This window comes from Panthera pardus, unplaced genomic scaffold (assembly GCF_024362965.1).
Source record: "Panthera pardus isolate Hobbes unplaced genomic scaffold, ASM2436296v1 HiC_scaffold_8, whole genome shotgun sequence".
Taxonomy (NCBI): Eukaryota; Metazoa; Chordata; class Mammalia; order Carnivora; family Felidae; genus Panthera; species Panthera pardus.
In genome coordinates, this window is record NW_026527013.1 from 47,138,366 (window position 1) to 47,150,866 (window position 12,501).

General features: G+C 45.8%; 1 protein-coding gene and 1 long non-coding RNA gene across 17 annotated transcripts in view; one reads left to right on the forward strand and one right to left on the reverse strand.

Annotated features, from left to right (window-relative positions):
- ITPR1 (inositol 1,4,5-trisphosphate receptor type 1) overlaps positions 1-12,501 on the forward strand; it is a 327,038-nt gene that overhangs the window by 306,338 nt on the left and 8,199 nt on the right. For all 6 annotated transcript variants that reach the window (XM_053897548.1, XM_053897549.1, XM_053897552.1 and 3 more), the window contains one exon: positions 12,275-12,436. In XM_053897548.1, the coding sequence (XP_053753523.1) occupies positions 12,275-12,436 (162 nt within the window). The remainder of the gene's footprint in view (positions 1-12,274; positions 12,437-12,501) is intronic.
- The window catches only part of LOC109254654 (uncharacterized), a 63,600-nt gene that overhangs the window by 22,293 nt on the left and 28,806 nt on the right, over positions 1-12,501 (reverse strand). For 4 of the 11 annotated variants that reach the window (XR_008420379.1, XR_008420387.1, XR_008420380.1 and 1 more), the window contains 2 exons: positions 6,701-8,527; positions 5,431-6,475 (listed from right to left, as the gene is read on the reverse strand). This is a non-coding gene — a long non-coding RNA (uncharacterized LOC109254654). Of the gene's footprint in view, positions 1-3,400; positions 3,509-5,430; positions 6,476-6,700; positions 8,528-10,149; positions 10,218-12,501 lie in introns of those variants that run through there. The other 7 variants (XR_008420389.1, XR_008420386.1, XR_008420383.1 and 4 more) reach the window with 7 other exon arrangements.

Sequence of the window (12,501 nt, forward strand, 5' to 3'; positions counted from 1 at the left end):
ATATACAGTGTGGTTTCCGTCTGCGTTGACACGCAGCCCTCAGTGTCAAGAACCTGCAGCTGTTGGTCAGGCTGAATCTGGTTTTCCTGCCTTGGACTGGCTCATCCCCCAAGGGCCTCCTTCCATCCGGGTGGTGCTGAATTAGCCACCTTCAAAAGAGGCAAGGCCCAGCAAAGGCCCCAATGGGGGTAGGGAGAAGGGTGAGGAAGACTGACCCCCTGGGTGATGCTGAGTGGCTAACGCATAAATCAACGAGATAGAAGCTCTGTGCAGTAGATGAGTGTTAATTCCCTGAGCTGCCGCCAGCACAGCTAGTTAGGGAACCCCCTTGAGTCGAATACTACAGGGGGTTATAGGAATGACGGGAGTTCAGGAAAGGCAGAGCCAACTCTTGCGAAGGGTGTATCTGAAATTACGTGTTAATTCTAACTCGGTAAAATCTGATCAACCTCCTTACCCTCACCTGAGCCTAGAACAGGGAATGCTCATTCCTTTCGTGGCCATTATTTGAGGGGGGAGAGGTGTCTAAGGTAAAGGGGAGGGAAAATTCACCAGAACCATAGACAGACGGGCTTCCACACCCAAGTGACTCATCTGAATGGTTAGAACTCCCTGATAATTAGAATGTCTGATCCATCATCCTTTAAGCCTGGTGCTGACTTTTTCTCATAGTGAGAACAGACCACGCTCTCCGTCCCTCCCTCCCTCTTCCTCTCTCTCTGTCTTCCTCCCTCCCTTCCCCACACATGCTCTCACATACTATTCCACTAGAGATTTCTCAATTTGTTCCAGCTTGTATTAATTCACTTGACCTCTTCAGAAACTAGTTGTATGGGGATATAAAAGCAAAGAAACAATCTTCTAAATCAAAAGTAGTGTCATGGCAGCTGGTGAAATGCTGTTAGAAAATAGTGCCTTCTTTCACATAGGAGGAGAGAGTCCAGGAGCCTCCATTCCTGGAAAATGCTTTGCTGAAAGCCCTTTTCAATTTGCATCAAAAAACTATGTAAGAGGTGGCTCAGTCAGTTAAGTATCCGACCCTTGATTTAGTCTCAGGTCATATGTCATGATTCATGAGATCAAGATCCGTGTGGAACAACACGCTGACCGCACAGAGCCTGCTTGGGATTCTTTCTCTCCCTCTGCCCCTTCCCCACTCGTTCCCACGATCACATGCTCTGTCTGTCCTTCTCTCTCAAAATAAAGAAATATACTCTTAAAAAAACATGTAAGAGGGAGATGTTTTTGCTAGAAAATACCTCCAGTTAAATTTTCCAAGCAAAGAAATTCTCTTAGCAAATAAAGCACTACTAAACATCGATGAGGAAATACTGTAAGAAGATTCAAAGCCATAGGGCATCTGGCCTTAGCAGATCATGTTGATCTGTATTAGCTAAGAAGACACAGGAAGCAAGCACGTCAGAAAGCAGTGTGTTAACAAGGGCAAAAGATCAGAATAGGAACTGAATTACCTACATGTCACCGACTTCTTTTAAGAGGGGAAATGACCCAAGTCTTGCACCTTTCTTGACCCAAGAGAGAGCCTTGGTGCTAGAAAATCTGCAGGCGGGCACTTGGCGAAGTGAGGGCAGCAGCTTTCTGCCCGAGGAGCTCCATGAAGGGACGAAAGGAAACAACTCGGGACAGAAATGGAAACCTGGAATTACTTGTGTTTCATAATCAGATAAGAGCGAGTCCGTCTGTAGGGAGGGAATGCTGGTAGTGGTCTTGTGAGCAGAAAAGTGAACGTAAACGTCAACCCGAAGGGTCTCAGCTCAAGGCAATGAGAAATGGGGAGTCCCTAGTAGCCAGGACTGAGAGTACAGTGCCAGAAGAGGTCAGCAGGCTGTGCACCCACCTCCCCACAACCACCTGCCTCATCGCGTGCCAGGCGGGCATGTCCTGGCTGGTGATTGAGTGACATGGAAACCCTGTGCTTTCGTGCAGATGTGCAGTAGTGGATTCCGACTTTTTTTTTTTTTTTAATTTTTTTTTTTTAACGTTTATTTATTTTTGAGACAGAGACAGAGCCTGAACGGGGGAGGGTCAGAGAGAGACTAGACACAGAATCGGAAACAGGCTCCAGGCTCTGAGTGGTTAGCACAGAGCCCGACGCGGGGCTCGAACTCACGGACCGCGAGATCATGACCTGAGCCGAAGTTGGACACTTAACCGACTGAGCCACCCAGGCGCCCCGGATTCCGACTTTTATTCTGGGATTCCGGTGAGGTTGCTGAGAGGAAGAGAGTGCCTTCATCAGTTCCAGGGACAGACATTTCAGTGCTGGTAGTGCTGCATCATCAGCTTCCCTGTCTAACCTGGGGGGCCACAAGCCTTGATTAAATGTCCCTCAGGCTCCGAAAGCCCTTTGCCGTGGGTGTGGATACAGCCCGTGCTGTGCTCCAGTACAATTCCCAGAATGCTTTCTGAAGTTAGCTGACACCATGGCAGAGCTTGAGAATATTAGAGCAAGGGAGAAGTGGAGAGGGATTTGGCATTTGCCGTTCGGTGGCTGGAAACAGCGTGTCAGCAGCACCGGACTCGCCTCCCAACCAGCCAGACATGCTCGCGCCCCACCCTCTGCACTTGAGCTTGGGTTTCTGTCCGTGGCGGCTGCACAGAGCAGTTGCTGAGCTATGATTCCCCGCCCAGGCTTATCACACGCTCTGCCCTCTAGTCTAGAGGCTAACAAGTCACCCCTTGCCCTGCTGTGCACTTCACGGTTGCTTGCTTCTTCTTACGAAGCACTTGGCATTGGGACCCTTGGTCTGCACTGACCTCCCAGCTCTCTCTGAATTTTCCGCACTCTGACCTTCATAGAGGGTGTGCAAGGCACCATTGGTAAGAATGAGTGGAACAGAGCCATAATCGGAAAGGATTATCTATGCTCACTTAGAGCCTGTGCAGAATCTGAGAGAGGTATGTAGCAACTGTTGGATCATTCAGCTGAGGACTGCCTCCACCACTGGTGACAGTTTCCCCATTGTGAGCTAGTCCAGGGATGTATGTAGGAATTGATGTGTCTGTACACGCTTGTATTTGTATATACATATTTGCTCACATATTTCCCCCAACTCAGCAGACATGAGAAGTGCAAAAACGTATTTTCCTCCCCTCCACATACTGGAGCTGCCTCCTGCTCTTTCCCCCAGTACAGCGCCCACTGAGCTGCCTTCCTTGCCCCCTGCAGTCTCAGACGCCCTCACTGCACTTAGAGTGTAGTTTTCCCCTGAATCTAAAGACTGACTGTACCTGATACAGCTTACCTGACCACAAAATTACAGTATGTAATGCATATAACACAGAAAATAATATAGACTGTTTATTGGTAAGGCTTCTGGGCAACAGTAGGCTAATTGTTAAGTTTTGGGTGAGTCAGAAATCATATGCAGATTTTCACCTGTGGGCGTCAGCACCCTTAAATCCCTGGGATGTTCAAGCATCAACTGTACATACGTTTAGGATTCTTTTAAGATATCCTTTTATAATGAAGCCGGCTAACAAGTCACTAAGCAATGTGAGAATGAGGAGTTATTAGTATTTAGGTACGGTCCTATGTATGTGCACATTACACAAGTGGACAAGGCTCTCAGTTTCTCCTTTCACACACCCACTTCTTCTCAGGGCCTTGGTGTGACCCCCATATAAAGTGAGAAAGTTGAATCAGGGTCTCTTAGGCCGTCTTTAGCATTGTAATTCAGCGAAGCAACTTGCAAAGCAGTGGTAGGAGTCCGTGAACTACTAAAGAGGGTCTCTGTCTAGAGCAGGGATGAGGGTGTCAGGAGGGAGAGAGGACGCCTGTGTGAACAAGCCGGTAAATCTTTGGGGTCAGGGTGCCTGGGTCAGGTCAGTAAAATGAGGGATTTGGAAAGGACTGAGGAATTTAGAGAGCCTGCACACAGCTGGTGATCTCTTTCACTCTTGAGAGCTGGAGCTCTGTGGCACATTTCCTCCAAGCCACTCCCATGTCAGTAACAGTGCCAGTGACTTGCCCCTCAGCTCTCACTGGAGTCGTATCAATGGTGAGGGAGATGACATTTTTCTCTTTTCTGGGAGTCTATCTAGGCAGGGCTGACCTTAAGGAAAACCATTTCAGGCAAGAGTTTGACAACATGTAGACCTATAGGATGACTAACACTGTTCGATGGAACATTGTTGTATACAAAGCAGCTTAAATACAACAACCTTACAATAGTGAGGTTTATGAGTGTATATGTATGTGTATGTATATTCAAAAATCCCAAGTATTTTTTCCTGAAACAACAGCAAAGAAATTTGGAAAGCTGTTTAAGTAGACTTATGGAGAAAGTCATGGAATCCAGAAAAGAATACAGGAAAAAAACAATAAAAATCGCTAAAATCCCATACATAACCTCTGGGAATGTTCTGCTAGATTTCATAGCTAACTGAAAATGCTGGGGAAGCTGCCGGGGCAAAGGGTCATGAACCAGCTTGACCGGGGGCAGGTTACCCTAAGTGTTCTCTATTAGGAACCTCCAGTGGGTCAGCCATGCCTTGTCTGACACCGTCTGCCAGCCCCACCTTTCTCTTCTGTGTGGCCCCTGGCTTCCTCACTTGGAGTGGCAAGCATTGCTTTCTCAGAGTCTCAGTGGGGGCCCAGAAATCGCTTCACCTGAGGGTCTACAATGACTTAAACCAGTGATTCTGCAGCTGGCTTTTCTTAGGGATTTCATCAGAAATGGGTGCGGTTCTCTATGCTGGCGAGGACCTGTCTTTGTTACACTGTATCATCCAAGAACAACTATTAACCGAGTCTGGGAAGGGTAAGTGGTCACTCCAGCCCAGCTGAAGATTATATAATGTGGCCTGCTTTGGTAATGTCATTCAGAGCTCAAGAACAGAACCACTCTGACACCTAAAGTTGGGAGTCGTGTGGGTAACCTTCACATGGCTGTGTTGCCAAAAGAGAAATTCTGTATCTCTAAAATGGAATGCCGTAGAAAGGAAGGAACCTGACAGGGAGTCACTACACCTGGAGTCAAAATGTGGATTGCAGGGTTGACTCCACACTAGCTTTGAGACCTTAGGCTGATGACACCGATTTAGAATACTTTTGCATAATGCTTTCCAGCTTATGGGACACTTTGTCACACCCATTTGATCCTTACACGGTAACTCTGTGGGGTAGCCCATGATCTCTTTCTCAAAACACAGAAACGGAGACCCAGGTTGGTTAACCAACCCATTCACTGGTGCACTGTCTATAACACACTGCGGCACTGTGACTTCAAGTCCTGAGCTCTTGATTCAGGCTATGACTCTTCCTGATGACAAACTCATGTCACAGGCTGTTGTAGAAACACACTTGTGAAATGCAGGGATACTGTAAGTGGTTTGAGTTCACTGTACTTTGGGAACAGAGGGAAGTGTGGATCCTTGAATTTGGGACTGGCCAACAAATTCCAGGTGTGGGATCTATTGTTTTTAATAGACTTTATTTTTTATAGCACTTTTAGGTTTACATACAAACAGAGCAGAAAACACAGAGTTCCTGTACACTCCCCCCTCCCTGCCTCACTCCCACCCAGTTTCCCCTGTTATTAACATGTTGCATTACTGTGGTATGTTTGTTTCCATTGATGAACCAAGATGACACATTATTATTAGCTACAGACCAGAATTTACATTAGGATTCACCCTTGGTGTTGTACTTTCTATAGGTTTTGACACATGTATAATGCCATGTATCCACCATTACAGCAGCAAACAGAATAGCTTCACTGCTCTAAAAACCCTCTGTGCTCCCCCTGTTTATTCATCCCTCCCTCTCCCCAACCCCGTGATCTTTTTACCATGTCCATACCTGGGATCCATTTTTTAGTTTAGTTTTTTCTGAATGTATAATCATTGCTATAAATAGCTTTTAGAGTCATTGAGCATAGAGATCATTATCACCGTTGTTCACCGAAAGCAACAGATTTGGGGTTCTATTTTTTGCTGTGATTTTAAAAAAGTGAGCTCTACAGATTATTTTAGTCCTGTTCAGTAAAAAATAATCACCCCCCCCTACAAAAGGGGCAAGTGATTTAAGGTTTATTAAGTGTCCTATATTCCTGCTTTTGGAAAGTTAAAGGATGATCTTCAGTCCTCCCCTGCCTCCTCTGCGCTCTCATCCCCGGTGTCCCTAGGCATTCTGGGAAACCCTGGTGTGTCCTCCTGCTTGGTAAGCTAAGTAGAAACACACTTGCCGTCTGATCGAAAGGACAGTGTTTACCTTCTTTGATCTCCTCAGAGGGGACTATGAAGGAAAGAGAAGCCCCAGGTCTCTTTCTCCATCATGCCCCCACCAAAAAATGTCAAGTCTCCCGTCAGGCTATAAAAGAATAAAGGATTCAACAGTAAATGTTCCATTGTTTACGTGGTAAACTAAACAAGACTACCTGAGCAGACTTTCTCTGAGGAAGGTGACTGATTACCTCAGTAGTCTTTCTTAGAACAGCCTCTTCAGTTGAACCTGGGAAGAAGGAAAAAAAAAAAACTCTTCTCAGAATGATTAGCATTTGCATCATACAATCCAACTTCCTCTCCTCCTCCTCTTTGTCTCTGTGTCTCTCACTCACACACACCCTCCCTCTTTCCAGTCAAGGACATTTCAAGAGGTCAGTACCGCCCCCGTGTCTAAAACTTCAATGTTTGCCTTTGCAGGGACTTTTCCAACTTTACCTAGAAAAGAACTAACCAGAACTTTAGCACTTGTGGTCAGCGTGCTTCCGGCTGTGGCTTCAGTCAGTTTGTCTGCTCTGACAGAGGAAGCACTTGCTGTGACGGGAACTGCACGGGCTGGATTGTAGAAGGACCGGGGCAGACAGTGCCTAATGACATTGGTATGTGAGATGCCAGCAGCAAGGAAAGCGAGGGAAGCACGGAGGGATGTTTCAGACCCAGAGTGACAGATGCTGCTGACAGACGCTCAGTGAACCAACAGCCTCCCCCAGCCCCACCTTCCTGCGTGTGCATGCGCGCGCACGCACACACACGCGCACGCACACACATACACACACACACACACACACACACACACACACACACACACACACACTGAATTCATGTATAAACAAAATGCTGCAGTTGAAGATGATTTTCTTTAAAAACGCAGAAGCCAGGACACTGAGACATATTTCTGATCTTTACTACAGATAAAGGTAGCATTCTGCAAACATTTTGAGACCTTCAGACTCTGACTAGCTGGAGAGCCCTGCGTGACAGGCTTCACTGAAGTCCTGTAGCATGCAAGCAAGCGTGGCATTTTGTATGAAGGTGTGAGCTCAATACAAAGTAACTGGATTCAGGTGTGCTCTTGGCCCCTCCACTAGTTATTGGGGTAGCCTCAACATTTTCCATCAGAGATTCAGATCGTCTACAGAGGGGGAGCGTGTCCGAGAGCAACCTCACCCTGCGTCCCAGCATATCCTCCTGTGCAGGGCACCCAAGCAAATGGAAGTTGAGAGAATAGTTTGGCTAGAATTGCTAATTTTAGCCACTAGGTACTCCTTGGTAATTTGAGATTTGACTTAACAGCTCAGGGTAATGTTTTAATTAAATTCCTGGCAATACCTAGAACCTCAGAATTGGGGATTTACGTACGTCAGTGCAGAAAAGCTAATAATACATGCCATCCGGAGTACCTGAATTTCTGCAGTCGACCTTGTTTCCTCTGGTTTAGGATTTTAGTGGGATTCCCCCACGTTAGACTTCATTGTTAGATAGTAGAGTTGGAGGAAGGCATCGAGGGAGAGCCTGTAAGGTGGTAGGTAACCAGTCACTATCTAGACCAGGAAATCCTTGTCCTAGCTCTACAATGAAGGATTCTCCTGAGATGCAGAATGAATGTTTATCCCTGGGATCAGGGCACATGGCCCAAAGTGGCCTTAGGCAGCAAATATGACACTTCTTTAAAATCTTAGATTTTATTTTGAAATTTTGATTTAATTTCATGTTATGTCGCAGGGCAAATTTTGAGTTCAATATTAAAGTCTTTTCCATAATTCATCATTGAATGATATGGACATTCTAAGAAAGATGCATTCTTTTCTGTCTGTGGCTTTATGTACTCCTTGGGAAAGGTCTTCATGCTCCAGGGTTACCGGTATCTCATGTACAGAAGCACAAATAGAGCAAAAACAAAGAGGATCTGAGTCCATCATCTTCTTCACCATGGAGACAAGTTGCACAGATGCCAGTAGCAGCCATCCTGATACTGGTCGGCCCCGTTCACTTGATCAGCAGGTTCTCATTAGGCACTCACAGCTCTGGAGTCCCTCACAAGTGAAGAACCATGCCCTAAGACCTGCCCCGTGACTGCAGGCTGTGCACTACAGCACCTTGGGGGCAGGGACCTGTCTTGCTTCAGACCCTCAGCACTCAGCCCTATGCCAGGCACAGAAGTGACACATGTTCAGTAAACAGTTGTTAGGTGAAGTTTGTGCCTCTTGCAATTTGTTCAAAGACTTCTCTGAAATCCTTCTGTGGGAGTCCAGGAATCAAATCTGCCAAAGACGGTGGGAACCTACAATGGAAAATTTCTTTTAATCTGTAGTCATTTGGTCACTTGCTGTTGGAATACAGCAAGAAACTGTTGCTTAAACTTTAATCTGTGTGCAGACTCTTGCATCGATTTTCTGTATTCTTTGGAAGACTTCATTAATGTGTGTTGGAAATGTGTGTTGTCTGTTCTGTGGGGGGCTTGCTAAGCAAATGAACATAGGAAAAATTTGCAAGTCAGACTTGTGATGCACACTCTAACCAGTTTACACAGTTGAACATTAATTTGCAGGTCAGTAGTGAAGTAGCTACAGGTGAGTTCTGCCACCTGCTAAAGTAGTGTGTGCGTGTCCCTCTCCCCGCATCTGGGCAGGCGGGCTCACAGGGGCTCCAGGTCACCTCTTTGCTTCTCCTTCCCTTGGCCGCCCCCTGACCCAGGCCCTCTTTCCGTGCCCCGAGTTACTCCTGTTACGTGCATTGGTCTGTCCTACACCTCGATCACGTATTCTGCAGTCTGAGCTGCCCCCACTTCCATCCAAACTGGTTTCCTCCCTGGGCCAGCTCCACTTTGTTGAGAATGCCCTCATGTTTGCATTTAGTTCGGCCAAGCACTGACCCTTCAGGTCCATGCCTTCGCCCAAGAGAATTCCAACCAATCATCATCACTGCTGGTCAGTTCTGACTTTGGCCCTACTCTCTGCCACTCATTCGACAGAGCATAGCCTGCTTTATCCCATTCTTCTTTTGTAATGTGTATGTCCACGCTCATTAAATAGCAAGTGCTGTGATGGCAGAAAGCCTATCTCATACTCAGGTATGAAAGCCATTTCCACTTTAACGAGGTCCAGGAGGCGGTGACCATGTATATGTGGCTCACTGCTCTACCCTCAGCACCATGCACATAAGTGACCACTCAATATAGGTTGAATATGTTGTTTTTAAAACATGTCCTTCCAGAGAACTAAAATAATGCTTTAACTTTTTATTTTAATCCAAAGAACTAGCAAATACTTCACCTCAAAATACACTAAATATTAGCAGTATACAGTTCATCAACACCAGATAATTTTCAGGGTCCCCTTTGAAATACAGGGAATTTGTTAAGTCCCTTGCTCCCAAGGACAAGTTACTTTCTCTTTCAGGGCTCAGCTTGCTGCATTATAGACACAGCAATGGTATTAGTGATCTCTGAACTCCTTCTTGGCATGACATTCTGTCATGTCCCAATGGACGGTGTGTCCAATATGCACCTCTGAGTCTGACAGTGTAAGCAGAACGTTGGATCTTTCCTCTTCAGCTTGTTCTCCTGGGAGGAGATCAGTGTGTGAAAATTTATAGCAGTCACTGTGGGTCCGTGGGGCGTCTCATAGCTGGGCTGGCCTTGTACGTGTGTGATCTTACTGCATTAGTGATTTGGGCTCACAGTTTCATCAACCCAGCCCACACCTTCTCCTCCCTCCACAGGCTCGTTCACCCTAGTGGCAGTAAGTAAGCACCAGCCACTGCGTCCTATGTGTGCCCTTTTCTGAACACTTAGGTTCATTCCTCATGTAGAGTTGGACACTGAACATGGGATGTTTCTTCAGTAGGAAGGTGTGCCGTGTCTGGAAGACACCAGAGCAGTGAATATAATCAGTGACAGGTTACCTTAGCTGCCTTTCAGTGGCAATGCCAAGCTTAAATGTTTTCACATATCTGTTCTCCTCATCTTTGCTCTAGACACACACAGAAAACTGATTATAGACATAGAAACAGCTCAGATTTTTAGGCTGGTCATCTTTGGAATATTTTATGGAATGGTCTTTTTGCCCATAACACTGTGGGGGGAGACTGATGAAGATGAACACAGGTTGATGTTGTTGCATGTGAGTGACGTGCTGATCACAGGGTGTTTGGTACAGTAAGGTAGAGATCATTTTCTCCTCAGCAATCTTTCTCAGCCACTGAGGCTCACCATTAAAGCATTTGCTATGAGGGCCCATGTAAGCAACAGAGAGGGTCTATCGTTCCTCCCTTCCACAAGTATTTATCAAGTGTCTACGATGTTTTGGTCACTATACTAAGGTAGTTCCTGCACTCATGATGCTGAAGGGCTAGTGAGTTCCTACTTACCAGACTCCCCAGATGTTTAAGCAAACATTTTCAAAGACATGTGATGCCATGTTACCAGTGTGGTATGCCTTCTTTGTAATATTTTTCAACTCGTTCTTACTTGACTTCAATATTGCTAAGTTGTCTTGGTTGCTGTTTGATACTTAGACATGTCTCGTGGAATTTTGTCTAAGTACGCTGATGCCTCTGTATATGCCAGAGGTTGGCAAACTCCAGCCTATGGGCCAAACCCAGTCTGCTGCCACCAACACTAGCAAATAAAGTTTTATTGGAATACAGCTATACTCATTCATTTATGTATTGCCTGTGGCTGTTTTCGGGCTACAACAGCAGAGTAACTGTGACAGAGACCATATGGTCCACAGAGCCAAAGATATTTACTATCAGAAAATACTATACAGAAAAATTCTGCTGACCTCTGGTGTATACAAAGCAGCAATAACAAATTGTGTGTGTGTGTGTGTGTGTGTGTGTGTGTGTGTGTGTGTGTGTGTGTTGGTAGGGGGTGAGGGGATGGCAAGGTTTGTGTTAGAATGTCAATTACAATTTATCTTGATAAGTACAAAATGGTCCCAGTCAGAAATGACACCAGATAGTTATGGAACTGAGTCAATTTTCTCAACCCTTATCTTGTGCTGATTAAGCTTTTACTATTCATTCCTGCCTCTCTGTACAGAACTTATCTATGATGCATACTTTTTAGGAGAAAGGCCTATGTGGGCAGAAGGAAGAGAGGTGGGAGGAGGAGTCTTGGCCCACTTGTTAACCAGCAGTGAGAAAAACTGTTTTCAGGTGTAAGCTGTAGATGTCAAAAGAAAGGATGGAGATGGACAGGAGAGGAGACTGAATGGGCCTTTCTTATACCAACTAATGGCACCTGTCAATGACGTCAAGCTGGGAGGAAAAGGAAACAAGAATAGAAGAGTAATTTCCGTAAGCTCACAGGGGAAGTGAACAAGAAGCCCCTTCCCCATTTTCGGCCTCCTGACAATTCCCTACCAAGCAAATGTGCACATACGCATATCCGGTAAATGCCAGAACACTTGGGATCTCAAAATTCATTCCACTTTCAGAATGTTTGCAAATCATTTTCCAAGTATAATGCTTTTAAAAATACACGGCACAGTGTGAGGTATCTAGAGCAGTCACATTCATAGAGACGGCAAACAGAATGGTGGTTGGCAGGGGTGAGAGAGTGTTTAATGGGGCTGGAGATTCACATGGGGAAGATGAAATTCCCGAAGTGTAGAGGGTGACGACGGTTACACAACACTGTGAATGCACTTAATGCCATTGAACTGTACAGATAGAAGTGACTTAAATGGAAATTTTTATGTTCTATATATTTTACCACAGTTTTAAAACCCACCACTCGTTAGCCAGGTCACGCAGTGGCTACACTCCTATTTACAGATTGGGGAAGCTGTTCGGAAACCTACCTTCTCCCCTGCATTTAGTTCTAAAGGGACTGCTAAGAACTGAGGATTCAATGATAATCAATTAAAAAGGTATTAACTGAATGGTGTTGTAACATGCACAGCACATTAGTCCTGGAACAGAGAGCCTAATGAAAGACAGCCCAGAGACAAGACGGCGTGGTAGCATCGCCTTTCTCGTCTGTACTCTTGGAAATGACTTTTTTTTTTAATGTGGATTCTAGGAAAGAAACCTTGACTGGTTCCCCAGGATGAGAGCCATGTCCCTGGTCAGCAGTGACTCTGAAGGGGAGCAGAATGAGCTGAGGAACCTGCAGGAGAAGCTGGAGTCCACCATGAAGCTTGTCACTAACCTTTCCGGCCAGCTGTCAGAATTAAAGGATCAGGTAAAGAAAAGAAACCCCATCTGCCCGCAAACACACATGCGCGTGTGTGCCAGACACTCACTACC